This window comes from Ochotona curzoniae, unplaced genomic scaffold (genome assembly GCF_017591425.1).
Source record: "Ochotona curzoniae isolate NIBS_2020 unplaced genomic scaffold, NIBS_Ocur_1.0 scaffold_4683, whole genome shotgun sequence".
NCBI lineage: Eukaryota > Metazoa > Chordata > Mammalia > Lagomorpha > Ochotonidae > Ochotona > Ochotona curzoniae.
Window position 1 is genome coordinate 3,408,105 of NW_024467121.1, and position 20,066 is coordinate 3,428,170.

Genomic DNA, 20,066 nt, shown 5'->3' on the forward strand with positions numbered 1-20,066 from the left:
GGGTTTCCATAGAAGATTTCAGAAGAAGCTCCTGGCTCCTGGCTTTGGATCAACTCTGCCTTGGCCATTGCAACCATTTGGGGCATGAACCAGCAGAGGGATATTCTCTCTCTTCTTTCTATAAATCTGCTTTTCAAATAGAAATAAATATTAATAAAGAGGTTGTTCGTAGTTATTTTATTTTTGATCCTTTTTATTTCAGCAGTGTTGGGAATAATGTTGCTTCTTTTGTCATTTAAATTATTTGAAGCGTCTTTCCTTCATAGTCAATCTAATTAGAGATTTGTCAGTTTTGTTCATCTTTGAAAGAAACCTCTCTTTTGTGTTCCATTTTTACTTATTTCCTGTTGTCTGTCTTCATTTATCTTCTAATGTTTTTAAGAATTAAAGTTACAGAGAAGAAGAGGGACAGAGAGCAAAAATCTTCATCTGTGGATTCACCTCCCTAATGGCAGTAATGGCTGGGCTGAGCCAGGCTGGATTCAGGAGCCCACAGCTTCTTAGTTTTCCACTTGAGTGCTGGGATCCAAGCACTTGCATCATCTTCCACTGCTTTCCTAGGCAGTTTAGCTGGGAGCTGGCTAGGAGGTGTAGCAGCTGGGCTCAAACCAGTGTCACATGGGGTGGGAGTGTTGCAAGCAGGCTTAACCTGTACCACACCTCCTTTCCCCCAATCTTTATTTCTTGTTTCCTCTTCCTGTTTGCTTTTTATTTAGTTCGTCTCCCTCCTCTCCCCCCTTTTTTTGCCAGCTACTTAGGGGTAAAGTTTAGATTGTTGATCATTGTTTACCAGGTTTTTTTATGGTAAAATATGTTTATTGCGAGATCTTTTGGTTCACTGGTTCTCTGCCCAAATGGCTATTGATACCACGAGTCCAGAATTCCATGATTGCCTGTATAGATGGCAAGATTCCAAGCACTTAGGCTCAATTTCCACTGCCTTCTCAAGGCACATTAGCAAAGAACTGAATCTGAAGTAGAGCAGCCAAGAGTTTAACTGGCTCACAGATGGGATGCCAGTATCATACATAGGTGGTGATTTACTCCACAATGCCAACCCCCAAAGTTTTTTGTCTTATCTTTTTATTACTCTGCAGGTGGACTTCTGGTAATGTTTTTAGTTATTCTCCATGTATTTCATAGGTTACATATTTTCAGGATAATTTCAAGTTTGATTCATCGATTTATTTTCATAATTTCATAATTCAATTTATAGTTTTCATAATTGGAATAATACCTGGTTTTTTATATGCCATTTCTCTTATATTGATCTCTTATCTGCTTGAATATACTTGTATTATCTTTTATATGTACACACACACTCTTCAGCAGCTGTTTCCATTATCTGTTAATTTTGTATTTTCAATTGAGTAAATTTTCACCAAGTTATGTCAGTTTTCTACCTTATGTCATTTACTGATTTTTTTTAATTGAATGATTGCTATTTTTAATTTTCTATTATGGAGAAATAGGTTATATTGTATTCCTATTATATGCTTACTGAAGAATATTAAGCTTCATCTGCTTTCTGAAGTTGTTAACCTTCTGTGGCTAATTTTTAAGTCATTGTAGGGTACAAAGCTCTATAAATATTCAGTAAGAACTCTCCACTTTGGTGTGAGCTCTGACAATTTGTAAGGTTTAGGAACGCTTTCTCATACAGCTCTTACTCACTTTTTGTTCTGAATGGAGTTTTTTTTTTTAATCTATATTTTAAAGATTTATTTTTTATTATTTTTTTTATTGGAAAGGCGGATATACAGAGAGGAGAGACAGAGAGGACGTTCTTCCATCCGATGATTCACTCCCCAAGTGAGCGCAAAGGCCGATGCTATGCCAATCCGAAGCCAGGAGCCTCTTCTGGGTCTCCCACGTGGGTGCAGGGTCCCAAAGCTTTGGGCTGTCCTCGACTGCTTTCCCGGGCCACAGGCAGGGAGCTGGAAGGGAAGCGGGGCTGCCAGGATAGAACTGGCACCCATATGGGATCCCGGGCGTGCAAGGCGAGGACCTTAACCATTGCGCCACCGCGCCGGGCCCCTGTATGGAGTTTTTAACTTATGCATGTGTTGGTTCCTCCTAAACAGACCTAGTTGGACCCATATTCAGCTGTCTGGAACTTTTAACAGCCTCTACTGTTTCCTGCCAATCATTAGCCCTCTTGAATTCTGATTTCTTTTTCTTCAGTTCATTTGAGGTGTTCTTCTTGAGATCATCTTCCCTGCTCTGAGATCTAGAACTGCCTTTAGGAGTAAAGTGTGTCCTGGTATTCAAGTGTCTCTAGGCAGAAAGTTGAAGCAAACCTCTGGTGTATGTGATTTGTTTTACTTCTTCCTTTTTTTTTTTTAAGACTTATTTTTATTAGAAAGTCAGATGCACAGAGGGAAGAGACAAAGATAAAGATCTTATGTCCAATGACTTACTTCAAAAGTGGCCACAATAGCCAGAACTGAGCTGATCCAAAGCCAGTAGTCTGAAGCCTCTTCCAGGTCTTCCACATTGCTGCAGGGTCCTAAGGCTTTGGACTGTCCTTGACTGCTTTCCCAGGCCACAAGCAGGGAGCTGGATGGGAAGCGGGGCTGCTGGGATTAAAACTGGCACCCATATGGGATCCTGGTCCAAGCAAGGCAAGGACTTTAGCTGGTAGGCTACTATGCTGGACCTGTGATTTGTTTTTCTTCTTTGCAGTTGTTATTCAGTACTGCTTGTGGTGTGGTATCTCCAGTTAACTCAATATATACATTTTAAATATATATTTTCAATATAAAATCTGCGGTCACTTATTATGTGATGGCTGGAAGTAAAAGTTTTAACTCCATTTTATTCCAAAACTTTTTTCTACACAAAATTACCCTGATAAATTAAGAGAACATATTAATTATGTGAAAAAAAATTTTTAATTCATTTACTGATTTGGAAAGCAGAGTTAGAGAGAGAAAGAGAGCAATCATTCATCCAGTGTTTCATTCCCCAAGTGACTGCATTGGCTAAGGCTGGGCCAGGCTGAAGCTAGGAGCCTGGAACTTCACCCATGTCTTGAACATGAATGGCTGTGGCTCAGGCATTTGAAACACTTTTGTTGCTTTCCCAAACATTTTAACAGGGACTTGAGTTGAATTTGGAGCAGCTGGGACTAGAACTGTTACCCACACAGTATTCCAAGCATTAAGACAGATGCTTAACTTGCTGAACAGTAGTACTGGACCCAATGTTTATAAAAATGTTTGAAACTTTTTAAAAAAGATTTGTTTATTTTTATTGGAAAGTCGGATTTTTTACAGTAAGGGGAGACAGAATGATCGCTTGCTCCTCAGGTGGCTGCAATGGCGTAAGTGAGCCAATCCAAAGACGGGAGCTTCCTCCGGGTCCCTCTCGCAGGTGCAAGGTCCCAGGGCTTTGGGCCATCCTCTACTGCTTTCTGAGGCCACAAACAGGGAGCTATATGGGAAGTGAAGCAGTTGAGGTATGAACTGGTGATGATATGGGATTCTGGTGCATGCAAGGCAAGAACTTTAGGCGCTAGGCTATCATGCTGGGCCCAAATGTTTGAAACTTTTAAACTGGTTGATCTATAGTTTTTCACACGCCATTAATAAAAATTGAGGTTCTGTATTTGACCATAGTCGTCTATGACAGCTTGTTGCCTATAATAGTTAAAAGAGTGGGGGGAGTGCTATTTATATAATAACTAATAATTGTTTTTCTCATTTTTTTAGACCCAAAGATTGTCTGCGATCTATTATGAGGAGGGTGAACCATAAAGATCCTCATGTTGCTATGCAAGCTTTGACTGTAAGTTATTTCATTTGAAGCAGTGTTACTTAGTGAGCTGCCCAAACTGGGCCCTTTTAACTTGTGGTCTTGTGCTTTCAGCTTCTAGGAGCATGTGTGTCAAACTGCGGTAAAATTTTCCATTTGGAAGTATGTTCAAGAGATTTTGCTAGTGAAGTAAGCAATGTATTAAATAAGGTATGTTTTGTTTTTTTTTCTTATATAAATTAAGACAGTTTTTACATTGTTTATTATTGAATTGTTTGCGTTTTTAATTACAAATTTTTTAACCAGTGTATTCATATTATGTTTTTCTAAGGAAACTCTAAATTTATATAACCTTAGGGATTTTTTTTCAGGCCCTGTTATTTAAAGTTATTCAGCTGATAAGGAAACATGTGTATTTCTATATCTACTGAAACAATACTGACTACTTCAGGAACAAGTTTTTGTAATCACTTTTGTAGCCACACATGTGTTTTTAATACAAAGGTTTTAGAAATTTTTCCAAAAATGTATGACACTCTTAACATGAATGAATCACTCACTGGCCATTACACGATTTTAATACTTCTTTTCTCCTTGGTTAAACCTTCACCTGGTGTGGCTTCATAAGAGATGGCAGGGGAGTTTGCTGCTCAAGTTACGCAAACCCTCATGAAGTGGGATTGATTGGAATTCCAAAGGAAGGAAAAGGCACTGAATTCCAGGATAATCAGTGAAAACATATGCCAGGGGGAATTTCTTGGGGCTGTCTGTGTCCTTATAATGGACAATGAGATGAGAAACACTATCCAGGAGTGTCTATAATGAAAGGTCAGGTTCTTGAGTACATGTGAGGGTTTAAGGATTTAGGCTCAGGGTTGAAGCTAGTTTTGTATTTTAGCCTTAACTTTTGTCAATACCTGTGTTAATTGATTAGGACAAAGAAAAAGTGGTGTATTGGACTAGAAGATCTTACAATTGCCTATTACTTCAGTTCTTACAGTTTTGTCATTGGTCTGCAAAAAACATGTGTTTCTGAAAAATAGATTGCTTAGTTCAAAGTATTCTGAAAAGTTCTGTCTTACTGATTAAATGTAATTACATACTTAATATTTTAATTTTTAAGTAATATACCCCATTTTTTCATAGGGTGAATGTAGCAGTTTACTTCAAATAAATAACTGTCTTATTTTACGTATACAGTGTGTAACTTAGGATTCGTTATGATTCAGAGTATCTATAATGTAATTTTTCTAGTTAAAGCTGAGAGATTGGCATTTTTTCATTAAGCTTCTGTTTTTAGGGTCATCCCAAAGTATGTGAAAAATTAAAAGCTCTTATGGTTGAATGGACAGATGAATTTAAGAATGACCCACAACTTAGCCTAATATCAGCAATGATTAAGAACCTTAAGGAACAAGGAGTTACTTTCCCAGCTGTTGGATCTCAGGTATTTTATAATGTTCTGTGTTAAATTTTGTCTTTCCGACTGCTATGATTGCTTTTATTTTTCCTTTCTTTTTCTCCAATCCCATGCAGGTTTTACTTCTTCAAAAAGAATTTTTGTTAAAGTAATGTTTTGCATGAAAAAATATCGTTTTAATTCACTTTAACATCTAACCTTTACTTTCCTTTTTCTCCATGTTAAATGTATTGATTCAGTATTTAAAAATATTGAATATTTTTTTCATATTTATTTGGGAGACAGAGGTCGATCGAAAGGAAAAGGAAGGGGAAGGGGCAAAAGGCAGAGAGAAGAAGGGGATGAAAGGTAGTCACTCTCTCAGGCCCATAGTTACCCGGGACCAGGGGTCAAAGCAATGTGTAGGTAGCAAGGACCCAGTTGTCAGAGCCATCCCTGCTGCCTGTTCGGGCCCTCATTAGCAGGAAGCTGGAGTCAGGAGCAGAGCCTGGCATTGATCTAGGCTTGCCAGGATGTGATGTGGGTGTCTTCACTGTTAGATCAATGCCATGCCCCATAATGCAATTTTTTTCTTTTTCCATTTTTTATTATATTTTTGACAATCTTTACATAGTTAATTAGGGTAGAAAGGTTCAAGGCTATAGGAAAGTGGGGAAGACTATTATTTCCATATTGCTTCCTTCATGTATCTGAGGTAAAGGGGGATTTTAAGGGAGAAGCCCCACCCAGTCTCCAACCCACTCCAGGCCCCTGATGTGGGGAATGCGCCGAAGGTCTTGCTCAAATGTTTTTGATAGTTCACCAGTTGTGAATTGCTGTCAGTCTCGCCATTCTAAGCACGATGAGGTCGTTGGAGAATCCACTGATTGACATAGTCCATCTTAGAGTCTCTGTTTGCCCAGTTTTTCACTACCAACATATGATTGAGGTGGTTGATTGACTTGTTCTGTTCTCTGTCTCTTCATAGTTAGGGTCTGAGTCCAGCAGTTCGATTGGGGAGATCCCCAAAGAGACTTTGTCTGAGGTGTTCTCTGACCAGAATCTTGTATGTACAAGCAAGTACAGGGCCCTGCGCAGTCCATCGCTCCATCAGCTGGTGGTTGCAATTGCTGGGTCAGTTCTGTTTTCAGCCCCGATTTCCACTGGAACCAATGGGTGTTGCCGTCCAGCCTGGTTATGCCCAGCACACACTCGGCCCTCACATAAACCAGCGGGAGCTGCAGCCTAGTTGGAGCGATCCACAATAACCTTCACTAGGCCCACCCATTAGCCTGATTTGCCAGCATGTGTAGCAGACTAGTCCAGTCTGTCCCACATCCCATTCAGCTCTCATACATGTCAATGGACATTGAAGCTAGTTCAACCCAACGAGCCGGAGTATCCAGGCCACACACATGCTGTTGGGTGCCTTTCTGTCTAGCCATCCCAACCCCTGTCCTTGTTTTCATGCCCTCCCGTGGAGGTGGTAACCCAAGAGGGAGGAGCCCACTATTTTCCTCCCTGGCCACTCCCACTCCCAGATCATGCACTCTCCAGGTGGTTCTGCAGTTTAACTTGACAGAGTTAGCCCCTGTGCCAGTATCTGCTAGTTGATACTGCGGCAAAGCCCAAACAACCCTCACCCACTCTGATTTATGCTTGCACCAGTAGGATGAGTCAGCCAGCCTGGCTTTTCCCTGATCTAGCTCACATGAGGTGCACAGGTATTGTACCTCTGCCTAGTCTGGTCTGGCCCCATCCCAGCTCACACTCTCCAGTGGGAGTAGTTGTCCAGCCCGGGAGCACCCCCACATTCTCCCTGCCGGCTTTGCCCCCTCCTTTCCTGGTTCTCACTTGTGCTCGTTGAGCGCTGTGGTCAGATCTGGCACAGGTAACCCCACCTTGGCATTCCGTAGTGTGCACTGGCTTTTGTTGCAACTGAACCTGGCTCGACCCACACTCTGTTCTGGTGCTCAGATTTCCCAGTGGGTGATGTGAACTGATTCAACCTGGTCTGCCCCTGACCCATGCCAAATGTTTGCCAGTGGGAAACTTTCTATGACCTGTTCTAGGCTGTTTCCTATCATGCTTGTGCTTACCTGCAGGGACTGTGTCCTGTCAGAGGAGCTGCCCAGGCTCCTCCATCAGAACCTCTCCCAATGTCAGATTGCGCACATACCAGGGGTCCATGAGCCAGCCCTACTCAGTTCACCTTCTGTCCTAGCAGGAACAGTGGCTTTTCTTGACTGGCCTTCAACCCATTCTGGTTCTTGCTGTTGGATGTTTCAGCCCAGCCAAGGCTCGTCCATACCCTCATATGGCTCACACATGGCTTAGTAGGGGTTGAGACCTTGCCTAGTCCCATCCCACATCTGCCCTGGTCCCATCCCACATCTGCCCTGGTCTTTGAAAAATGAACTTTAGTCTTTTCTGAATTATGTATTGCCTGCTTAGCCTGTTCCACAAATCTGGGAGACTGTGCCTGAGATGTCTGGTCTAAACCTAGTTGTTCTCAGTCTGTTTCCCCAGTACTTCCTCTTCTAGACTGTCTCAAGGACAAAGTTATTCTGTTTGAATTTATGTATTTAGAAGTTTGTGGTAGATGGATGAGAAAAATCTAGCAATTTCTTAAATTAAGTAAAGCAGGAGAATTTAAGAACAACTTTCAACTAGGTGTTCCTTTTCTGTTAGGCTGCAGAGCAAGCGAAAGCAAGCCCCGCTCTGGTAGCCAAGGATTCTGGAGCTGCAGCAAATAAAAAGGAGGAGGAAGATTTAGCTAAAGGTATGTGTTTTAGTTCCTGGTGGGAAGAAGTCAAGTTGTTTTGTTGTTGTTTTGTTTTTTTTTTTTTTTCTCGAAGATTTAATGACCAATAACTAGGACCTTACAGCCATAGCTAAAGTCTAATTTGTTCAGTGTCGTTTTGTTACTGTCTTCTGTCAACTGCTGTCATCATGTATGCTTTTGTTCTAGCTTTTGTTTTGATAATATTTTATTATATTGTATTTCCAGAAGCAATATCAAATACTTTGTGTGAATAGCTGTGTTGTTCTAAGTAGTAATGTGTTTCAGAGTCAGAGTGACTTCCCAAATGCCTTCAACAGCTAGGACTGGATGAGGCAAAAGTTACAACACCGCAGATTCCATCTAGGTGTGTCTCGTGTGTGGAATGGCGCTTGGGCCATTACCTGCTGTATTCTAACATGTTATTGGGAAGCTGGATAGGAAGCAGAGCAGCTGGCATTTTAATTGGTGGTTTCAGTGTGGGGTGTAAGTGTCCCACATGGTATCCTAAGGTAGTAATACACTCTTCAGTGTCATCTGCAACTTTTTTTTAATGAAAAATTACTTGTGAGAAGTATAATGAGAAGTATAAATGAGGTTTCTTTGTTGTTTTGGCGGAGGGGCTAGGTGGGAAGAGGATTGTATTCCAGTTTAGTAATGATAAACTGAACAATTTCTGTCCTACTCATCTGCTGATCAACATTGGGTTTGTTTCTAATGTTTACGTGTAACAAATGATGTTGTGGTGGGCATCCATGTACATGTTCCCATGTATATATGTGACTTTCTGTGTTACTCAGAGCAGTATTATTGGATAATGGAATAAGATCATCTTCAATTTTGCTAGATGGTTCAGAGTTTTCTTTCTCCATAGCAATGTATGAAATTGCTTTATTTCTTTTTAAGCCCTGATTCTGGTATTATCAGAATTTAATTTTTATAAATCTGATAGATTTGAAAGGAATCCAGTTATCATTTTATTTCCTTGATTTACAAGTGAAGTTAATACATTCCTTGGCTGTTCTGCCCTCTTAGGTAAATTATTTTTTTTTTTTATTTGTATGTATAGATCTTTATTTAGATGTTAATCTGTCTCTTAACATTTGTTGTAGGAGTCTATTCTTGTTTGATTTGTTTTTAACATTAGTAATGGTGTGTTTTTTCATGTGGACGTTTAAAATTTTAATTTTTTCAGTTTTCTGTTGCAGTTTTTAATTTTAGACCTTTTTAAAGAAAATTTCCTAACCTTAAAATCTTGAAATAAATTTTCAGTTTATTGTCTAATTTTTTCTTTTTTTTTTTCCTCATGATATAGTTCTATAGGCTCAGAGATTTCCCCTTACAACATCCCCAGACCCCCTCCCCTCTGTTTTCCCCTGTATTTTTACAATAGTATAATCCTTCAACAACAGGTGTTAGTCCATCATCATTCTGCGATTTAAGTGTATCATGATACTATAGGTATTGTCTCTAATATTTTTAAAGTCATATTTTCATATCGGGTTGTTTTTAAAAAAATATTTTTATTTGAAAGGTAAATTTGGCAGAGATAGGAGAGATGGAGAGAGGTCTTCATCAGCTGGTTTGCTCCCCAGAAGGCCGCAGTGGCCAGAGCTGGGCTGATCTGAAGCTAGAAGTCAGGAGCTTCTTCTAGGTCTCCCATGTGGGTGCAAGGATCCAAGGGCTTGCGAAAGCAGTCCTCTGCTGCTTTCCAAGGCTGCAAGCGGGGAAGTGGATGGGAAGTGGATGCTAACATCACAGTTAGAAGATCATTTTGCTATGCCAGTGCAATCTAACTTCAGTCTAAAATAGGGATGGAACAGAAGGGGTTATGGGTTCCCTTGAAAGAAAGGTAGTCACTGCCTTAAGATTACATTGCAGCCCAGGAGCCCGATGTACTTTAGGGCTGCCCTTGGGGTTAGTGTGGAAATAGAGCAGGTACATTTCAGATGTTTTTGGAAAACTCTTAGGTAATTCTTCAGACTGAGTCTATGACAGTTATTCTTGGAACAAGAAATTCCAGGTTCCCATACTGCTTTTTATTTAGTAAAGCTATAATGAAATTTCATACACTTAGCTTTCCATGGTTTTGATTATCATTTGAGAGTTTAAGTTATAAGAATGCGTTATAAAGGTGAAAGAAAATATAAAATATCTACAGCTGAATTTAAAAACAGATCTAAAAGTTTGTCTTCTTATACCCAGATTAGCTTGATCTACTCATTTATTTGAAAGGCAGAGTTACAGAGAGGTAAAAGTGAGAGAGAGGGAGTGGAGAATACTTTCCATGTCTGTTCCCACCAAATGGCTGCAGTCACCCAGGCCTGGACCAAGCCAAAGCCAGGAGAGGGCTTTACTTTCTGTGTCTCAGTGCTGGCACCCTACCCAGAATAAGTTAAATTGTATGTATTTGATAAAAAACAGGAGTAATTTAATTTAATTTAATTCAGTTTAATGACTTATTTAGGCTTTCAGTTGTGAATGTTTTAATAGAATTGACAAAAATGATTTGTGTTTAGTTTATCAGTATTCTAGTTGTCAACTTCACTTATTTTTTTAAAAAGTACTATTTGCCTTACTTTTTGTGTTTCTTTGAATTTTTGGATGTAGTAATGTCTTGTTTTATTTTTTAAACTCGTTATTTTCCAGCCATTGAATTGTCCTTGAAGGAACAAAGGCAGCAGTCCACCACCCTTTCCAGCTTGTATCCAAGCACATCTAATCTATTAACTAATCACCAGCACGAGGGCCGAAAAGTTCGTGCTATATATGACTTTGAAGCTGCTGAAGATAATGAGCTTACTTTTAAAGCTGGCGAGATTATTACAGTACTTGATGACAGGTAATAGTTAATGTTAGATGAAGCAGGTATATGAAAATATATAGCATATTATTTCTGTTTCACCTTATTTCTGTTGAATTCAGTTACCAAATATGATAAAATATATTGACCCAGCTATTCTGTCTATATGACAGTTGGCAGTTAACTATATGAAACATTGGTTTTATATGAAACTATACATTTATGTTACTCCAAAAGAGGTGATAACAATTCATCCTTTTTTTTTTTTTCAAAGATTTATTTTATCTTTATTGGAAAGACAGAGGAGGAGAGACAGAGAGAAAGATCTTCCATCCAATGGCTGTAAAGGCCGGAGCTGAGCCGGTCCAAAGTCAGGATCCAGGAACTTCCTCCAGATCTGCCACGCAGGTGCAGAGTCCCAAGGCTTTGGGCCATCCTTGTTTGCTTTCCCAGGCCACAAGCAGGGAGCTGGATGGGAAGCAGGGCCTCACATGATAGAAATGACAAATGGATCTCTTGCACTCCTGTTCAGGAGGAATGTGTTCTCAGGACCGAATCACCTCCAGATGCTTTACTTCCTACTGCTTTACAGTTAGAATTTCAAGATAGGAATTTTGGAAGATAATAGATCTTAATGTCAGAACACTCATGCTTTCATGGGTCCATTTCATAAATGTTTTGAGCTAAGCCATGTCTTCTTAAAGTGTTACATTAGGTGAAAAAAATTCCAGTGTATACTAGAAGTGGAAATGTGTATTAACAGTCTACTTTTAAATCTATTATAAAGGTTTCTTACACTGGGTCCCTTGAACCTGCCTGAAGTTGGTGATTTTTCAAAGTTAGACTGCCTATTTTAATAGAGAATTCACAGCTTTTTTTTTATTATTATTACACTCTTAAAGTATTTACCAACTTTGCAATAAGATTATGTGTTTTGTAAGTTTTTCTCAATGGACTTATTCCTTATCTGTAATAAGAATACATACATTGACTTTTCACTGGATTGTTGTTTAAAATCTAATCATAATATGAGTTAGATACTATAAAAGTAAAGACAGAAGGGCCTGGCGGTGTGGCCTAGTGGCTAAAGTCCCATATGGGCGCCTCTTCTGATCCCGGCAGCTCCACTTACCAGCCAGCTCCCTGCTTGTGGCCCGGGAAAGCAGTCGAGGACGGCCCAAAGCTTTGGGACCCTGCAGCCATGTGGGAAACCCGGAAGAGGTTCCTGGTTCCTGGCTTCGGATCAGCTTAGCATTGGCCGTTGCGCTCACTAGGGGAGTGAATCATCGGACGGAAGATCTTTCTCTCTGTCTCTCCTCCTTTCTGTATATCTGACTTTGTAATAAAAATAAAGATAAATCTTTAAAAAAAAAGTAAAGACAAATAAAAATATTCATTATAGTATTTGTTGTTGCAGTGATCCAAACTGGTGGAAAGGGGAAACTCATCAAGGCACAGGACTATTTCCTTCCAATTTTGTAACTGCAGACCTCACTGCTGAACCAGAAATGAGTAAGTGTTTTTTATTGTCAGTGGGTGATAACCCCTTAATAACTCTGACATGTGTCTCCCAGATGTTTTATTAAAAACATGCAAGTGGCTGAATCCTTGCTTTGCAAGCACTAGGATCCCATGTCCTGGCTCCTCTGCTTCCCGTCCAGCTTCCTGCTTGGGGCCTAGGAACCTAGTCCAGGATGCCCCAAGAACTTGGAACCCGGCATCCACATGGGAGAGCCAGAAGAAACTCCTGTCTCCTGCCGTCAGGTCAGCTCTTCTCTGGCCCTTATAGCTTCTTGGGGAGTGACCAGTGGGTGGAAGATTTTCTGTTCTGTCTTTCCCCCTCTCTGTAAATATCTGACCTTCCAGTGAAAATAAATAAATCTTTAAAACCAACAAACTCAATGAAGAGTTATTTTGGTGAATTTTTAAATTTTAGTGATTGATTCATTTTTATTGTAAAGGCTGATTTGCAGATAGAAAAAGAGACAGAAAGAGGAAGGTCTTCCATTTGCTGGTTGTTCACTTCCCAATGGCCACAAATGGTTGAGTTGATCGAAAGTTAAGAGTCAGAAACTTCTTCTAAGTCTCCCATGTGCTGCCTTCCCAGGCCATAGGCAGGGAGCTGGAAGGGAAGTGGGGAGCCTGGATATGATCAGGTTCCCGTAACGGATCCCAGTGCTTGAACGGAAGGATTAGTCAGTTGAGTCATTGTGCCAGGCCTTGTAAATATTTTTTGCAAAGATTTATTTATTTTTACTGGAGAGGCAGATATACAGAGAAGAGGAAAGATAGAGAAGAAGGTCTTCCATCCTATGGCTCACTCCCCAAGCAGCTGCAACAGCCGGAGCTGAGCAATACAAAGCCAGGAGCCTCTTCTAGGTCTCCTACATGGGTGTAGGGTCCTAAGGCTTTGGGCCGTCCTTGAGTGCTTTCTGAGGCCACAGGCAGGGAGCTGGATGGGAAGTGTGGTTGCTGGAATTAGAACTGGCGCCCATATGGGATCCCAATGCATGCAAAGCAAGGACTTTAACCACTACACAACTGCACCAGGTCCCCAATATTTTTTTTAAAAATGTGCTTATTGTACTTTGAAAACCAAGTTACAAAGGATGAAGGAGTAACAGAGGAAGATAATAAGCTTCCATCTGTTCCAAATGGCTCCAATGACGAGCTAGGTTGGTCCAAAGCCAGGGGCCAGAAGCTTCTTCTATGTCTCCCTGTTTATACACGGGACTAATGCCTTGGATCATCCCCTTTTCTCAAGCCATTACCCGGGAGCTCAAGTGAAAGTGCAGCAGCTGCTGCAGAATGTCTAACTGATTGCTAATTCATTATAGTTTCTGTGACAAAAGACATGCTTGCTTTGAAGTGAGTTGCACTTTTAAAAGAATATTCATTTTAGATAGCAGAATTCACTGTTGTAAAAGTTTTTTCGATAATTTACTGCAACTCTGATATGTAGTCAGTGATTAATTGATTTTTGTTTCACAAAGAGACTAACGAATTCTTTCATAGAAAATACAAAATTTAACATTAAGAAAAATTTTTGGCAGTTTCATAAAGTAGTGTTCTGTCATTGTTTACAAAATTTATAACCCAATTGTTCTTTAAATTCATTCTGTTAGCTTGATGGAAATTTAAGAGAAATTTAGATTCTCTCTTAGAACTTCAAATGCTTTAACATAGATTTTACAATTGATTGTAAGGAAACGATAATCCTTACAATATTTTCCAGTTAAACCAGAGAAGAAGACGGTACAATTCAGTGATGACGTTCAGGTAGAGACAATAGAGCCCGAGCCGGAACCAGCCTATATTGATGAAGTAAGTGATTTCTTCATGATTGCATTTGGTGCTTTGCAATGAAGCTTTTTTTTTTTCCTTAAAAAAAAGTTGTTCGGATACTTTTGCTTTTCTCTGGTGAAAATTCAAACAGTACAGATAAAGCAAAGATGGTTTTTGACACTTCCTTGTAGTCCCATTTCATGTCAGTAATTGTAATTCCTGTTTGATAGTTCATAGACTGTATTTAATGGGAATTTTTAAAATTTATTCTGTTATTGAACACTTTAGCTTCTTTTTTACCTCCTGCTTGCTGTTACAGCATTGTGGTGAGACTTCTTTTATCTCCCCCTCTCCCTGGACTTTGTATTTCTTCAGATAGACATGCCGGAGTCAGCCAGGTTGAAGAAGGGTCTGTGTGTTTCTGTGGTAACAGATGCTGCCAGATTGTTCATCAAAATGCACTTTTATGTTCCTTTTGATGTCATCAGAGTACCTTTTCCTGGAGGTACTCAGTGAGATACTAAAACTGTGCATACTCAGGAAAGAACACTTGACTGCTGAATGAATAAAACAAATTACTCTAGTAATTAACCTGTCATTTAATTACTTCTGTATAGCTCATTGTATAAAAAGTACTGCGAATATGTTGAGTATCATTGGAAATGATTTATATTCCTCCTTGACTTAAACATAGTCTAATTTCAAATAACTTTATGCAAACAACGTGTTAAATGTCTTCATATGCCATTATCACATGTGCAAAAATAACACAAGTTTTGCGTGATTATGTTTGAAAACATTCTATAAACTTGATCAAAATTCAAGTCGCAGTTTTAGAGCCAAATAGTAGAACCTAAAATCTTGTTATTGTGTTTAAATTTGACATTTTCTTGACTCCTGTTTGTGTAAGATTTATATTAATCTCTGGTATTATTAAATTAAAGGAAATAGATTAAAATGTTATTTTTTTTTTAACTTTAAGCCTGTTTGTGGCTGTTTTAATCTATTACAGCAAAGTAATATTACTGCTAATATCAGTGCTTGCTTTGAATTAACAGTATAAAGATGTAACTGTTATAGAACTAAGAAACCCGTATAGGATTTTCTGGATGTCACATTTTGTAGATCTGTGATTGGCAAAATATCACTTGGACTATGCTTGTTTTATAAACATAGCTTTGTTGAAACAGCCTCATTTGCTTCTGTGTTGTCTGAGTGCTAATGATGTGGATCATGTGGCCCGCAAAGCCTTAAATGTCTTTATGGCCAATACTGAAAGTTTGCTGGACCTAGTGTTGGTCATGGTAAGAGCATTTTTTTCAGATTTCATTTTTTTGTATGTTTTATTTTCCTAAAATCGTTCTGCCTAAGAACTTTCTCTGCCGTCATTTACCATTTCTTTTCTCTCTTCTCTTCTTATATTCTTCTTCTCCTGTTTTAGAGAAGAAAGGCTTACTCCTTGTCCATAATCTAATACATTGTGCTCGAACGTAGAAGTTGGTTTGGACCATTCCGTATATTGATGTTGGTATTCAGAGAACAAGGATTAATAAAATTAAGATGGTTTCATACACATTTTGCTATCAAAAGTGGCAGGCCCAAAATAGACAGTTGGTAACAATAATTTTTAATGATGTATCACTGATGCCAAAATCTAAAAGAACATATTGAAAGAGTCAGTGATACCTTTATAAGAGCATGTTTTATACAATCAAGTTTTTAATCTTTCAGCTATAAAAAAAAATAGGAATAGGACTGATCCTGAATCCTACCTTATTTTTCAGAACTTGAAATGTAGTTCTGTTTTTTATCCATTCTGAACTATTCATCATTATCTTAGATTTGTCTGACCCTTATATTATTATCACCAATGCATGTGCATATTTTTCTTGTAAGGAAAATTGATATGGCCATTAAAGGAAGACTTTTTTAAAGGTTTATTTATTTGAAAGAGTTGGCACCATTGTAGGCAGTGGCTTTATCAAGTGTTCTACAGTGGTGGCCCTGACAGAGGACTTTAAAGTATATCAGGAGGTCTCCCATCCAAGTACTCACCAGGCCCGACCCTGCTTAGCTGCCGACATCAGACGAGATTGTGCGTGTTCTGGGTGGTATGGCTATAGACATAAGTATATCAGGAGACAATTTTTAGGGAGAAGCTGTTTAGAAATTTAGTGAGATCATTACAAAAATATGGACAGTTTAAAAATTCCTGTCTGGGACTATTTTTAAAACACAAATGTGGTTGCAGATTGTTACAATGTGACAGTTCCTGTGGGTAGATATATAAACCTTATTGTGTGTGTGTGTGTATTCAATTTATTTATTTGATAGGCAGAATTACACACAAACACACAAAGATTAGGAAGATCTTGTATCTGCTGACTGACTCCCCACATGGCTGTAATGGTTGAAATGACTGATCTGCATTTGACCAAAGCCAGGAGCCAGGAGCTCCATCTTGGTCTCCCGCATATGTGCAGGGATGAAAGACCTCGGCCCTCTCTTTACTGCTTTCCAAAGGGCTTTAGTAGAAATTGGAATTAGCAGTATTGGAAGTGGAACAACAATGACTTGAACTTTCGGACATACAACAGTGTTAGCTTGTCATGCCATGGCTTAATCCACTGTGCCTCAACACTGGCCCTTGGATATATTTCTCAATGTATTTTTAAAAATTTTATGATTTCAGTTTTAAAATGCAGAATTCTACTTGGGGAAGAGGATTTTCATACATTTGTGTCATATCACTCTAGGAGTTACAATTCTCTCTCTGGCTCTTCCTGCACAGAACAGATTTTTTTGTTGTTGTTGTTGTTTTTTTTTTTTTTACAAATAAGCACTTTGGTCAGAGTTTAGTCTTTAAATAATTTATCCTGTGTGCTAATGTGCAATGACAGTCACACCAAAAACAATTACAGGGCCCGGTGCAGTAGCCTGGTGGTTAGAGTCCTTATTTTGAATGTGCTGGGATTCCCATATGGGTTCTGATTCTAATCCTGGCGGCCCTATCCTGCTCCCTGCTTGTAGCCTGGGAAAGTAGTCAAGCATGGCCCAAGACCTTGGGACCCTACACCCGTGTGGGAGACTTGGAAGAAGCTTCTGCTCTTGGCTTCAGATCAGCTCAGCTCTGGCCATTGCAGTCACTTGGGGAGTGAATCATCGGACGGAAGATCTTCCTCTCTGTTGTCTCTCCTCCTGTCTGTTTAACTGACTTTCCAATAAAAATAAAATGAATCTTTAAAAAAAAAAGAATTACAGTGAGAGATTTGTAACTATTTTAGTAGTATCTCTAACAGCTGAATTTTGATTTTAAAAATACATGCAAATATGTGTGTGTGTCCTTATGTGATGGGTATATTTGCAGTTATGGTTTTATTAGCTCCATTGGTCTATGCAATAGAAAATCCTGTTGTAATAGGGTAGAGTTAATGATTTAAGATGCTTTCCAACCCTTCCCACATTGAATAGAGAAACCATGAGTCTTTGTCTTTGCTAATAATGAAAAACATGCATTGGTAGATAGCAAACATAGAACATAGTCTTAGAGTTCTGCTTAGAGCGATGGCTGAATTAGGCAGAGCTATGCTTTCCTGAAGCAGCTGCTAATATCCCTGTCAGGGAGAAGTAGTTGTTAGTCATGCATTGCCATTTTGAATGGTCTGTTAACACCTGTTGCTTGGCTAAGCGACAGTTATACTAAAACCAAATGAAATCCTTTAATGTGACGTGTGATTAGTTCAAATATGGCTTTGTAATCTCTGTGAGCAGTTCCAGAAAACCTCTTAAGATTCTGATTTTACATGGTATTAGGGAATGCATGGGATGCTAAAAACATCAATTTATATTGGGGTCATTGTGACTATGAATTATGTAAGTACCATATCCTTTATAAACAGAATAAAATCATAACATTGTGTAAAGTTTAGTTACTCTCTATAGTAAATTCTTATTTCTCGTAGGATAAAATGGACCAGTTGCTGCAGATGTTGCAAAGTACAGATCCCAGTGATGATCAGCCGGACCTCCCAGAGCTGCTTCATCTCGAAGGTAAATCTTGTGTTTGTTTTTATTTTCCTTGCAAATAAAGATGGCTTAGAAGGTGTGTCAGTGTTCTCTCACAGAGGTGTTTGAGATTGAGCTTCTCATCTTTCTTGGATCAATCTCACTTTCATATGTTGTTTAAATCTCAGGTTGAGTTTGCATTTGTGTATATTTCTACCCAAATTAAATAATTGTGTTCAGTACTTCAGAATTTTATATAGTGAAATTAAAAAAATTTTTTTTTGGAGTTCAGTATTTGAAGTTGTCATCATTGTACTTTAAGACAGTTTGGTTTCTGTGTTGTTACAAATTATATCTTTTATTCTGTAAATTACATGAACATCAAAAGTTCACTTGTGTTTTCTTAAATCTTGTTATCTTAGCAATGTGTCATCAGATGGGACCTCTCATAGATGAAAAGCTGGAAGATATTGATAGGTAAAAGAAAATGTGTATTTTATATATTTAATTTACTAATATGTTTCATACCTTCTTACATGGAGCTATTTCTATAAATGGCAAAGTGAGTTACTGCTTTTCAAAAGAATTTGTAAAGGACCCAGTTCACATGCGCTTATTTTTACCAATACATGCAAAATTAGACTGATTTGCCTTTTCAGTAAGTGAGGATTTGATTGACCTTTACAATGTTAGTTTAACTAATAAACCCATTAGAACCTACAGATGACCTTTTTGTTAATATGTAGGGAAACCTAGATATTTTAAGTTATAGTCAAATGCAGGAAGCTGTAATTCTCTCAGCATAGTACTTAAACACTGAACAGTTTGGGTTTGCTTAGAGCTAAAATACAGGTTTTTTCTGTATGCTGTTCTTGCTATTTTGGTGGGTGATTATATAGAACATCTCATTTAAACAACTGCTGTGTTTTATTTTATTGTTTAACATTTCAGAAAACATTCTGAACTTTCAGAACTTAATGTTAAAGTAATGGAAGCACTTTCACTGTATACCAAGCTAATGAATGAAGACCCTATGTATTCCATGTATGCAAAATTACAGAATCCGCAGTATTATGTGCAGTCATCTGGTGTTTCTGCTTCTCAGGTAATCTTAAAAAAAGGAATTTGGAATAAGTAGGTTTTTGTGAATGTCAGATTCTCTAATATGTAGTAAAAAGTGAGAAGGATTTTTATAACTTGACAAAATGTCAGATGTACTAAACATACCAAGTTTTTTTAAAACAGTTTTTTGTATATAGTTATACAGTGTAATCACCATCAAACCTTTAGGAAATGTCTATATACAGTGTAGCAGTAATTTCAGTTATACTTCCTGCCTCAGTATTCTTTGGCAACACTTATATAAAATAGAAAAGATTATATTGGTATTAAATTTTAGAGTAAGTTGCTTTAATGCTTCTGTATGGAGATAAACTTGAAGTTAAAACAACCTGTATTAGCTTATATTACTACTGAAAGTTTCTTGTTTTTAATTAGTGCTTCTCGAAAGAATTTTTTAAATTACAAAGAAGTAATTTTATTCTTGTAATGCAGTGCCTTTGCAAAGAACATTTGGTGTGCCTGTTCAAGTATTGGAACTGAGTCTGTTTCTCATTGCCTGTTGCAGGTGTATGCCGGGCCTCCCCCAAGTGGTGCTTACCTGGTTGCAGGGAATGCACAGATGAGCCATCTTCAGAGCTACAGCCTTCCACCCGAGCAGCTGTCTACGCTCAGCCAAGGAGCGCTTCCGCCCTCTGCTAACCCAGCTCTTCCTGGTCAGCAGACCCACGCTGCTTACCCAAAGTAATTTGATTATTTTTTATTGTTTGGAGTTGGTGCTGATAAATCTCATTAAGTTTCTCCAATTATTTGTAGCCATGCATCTTGAAAGAAAACATCTGGAGCTAAATTACATTTGGGACCTCTGTGGTATACAGTGCAAGCCCAAGCGTGTCTTCTGTTTTACTGACTTACTAAACTCCTCTATTTTAGTATTCTGTATTTCTTGCATTCCTAAAACAATTGTTCTTATTCAA

General features: G+C 38.5%; 1 protein-coding gene across 1 annotated transcript in view; it reads left to right on the top strand.

The window, feature by feature from the left end:
- STAM (signal transducing adaptor molecule) overlaps window positions 1-20,066 on the top strand; it is a 53,938-nt gene that overhangs the window by 25,746 nt on the left and 8,126 nt on the right. Inside the window, exons 3-13 of the mRNA XM_040967806.1 lie at window positions 3,714-3,789; window positions 3,871-3,966; window positions 5,057-5,203; window positions 7,847-7,937; window positions 10,587-10,779; window positions 12,158-12,252; window positions 13,976-14,064; window positions 17,988-18,075; window positions 18,453-18,507; window positions 18,982-19,135; window positions 19,658-19,833. Of these exons, the coding sequence (XP_040823740.1) occupies window positions 3,714-3,789; window positions 3,871-3,966; window positions 5,057-5,203; window positions 7,847-7,937; window positions 10,587-10,779; window positions 12,158-12,252; window positions 13,976-14,064; window positions 17,988-18,075; window positions 18,453-18,507; window positions 18,982-19,135; window positions 19,658-19,833 (1,260 nt within the window). The remainder of the gene's footprint in view (window positions 1-3,713; window positions 3,790-3,870; window positions 3,967-5,056; window positions 5,204-7,846; window positions 7,938-10,586; window positions 10,780-12,157; window positions 12,253-13,975; window positions 14,065-17,987; window positions 18,076-18,452; window positions 18,508-18,981; window positions 19,136-19,657; window positions 19,834-20,066) is intronic.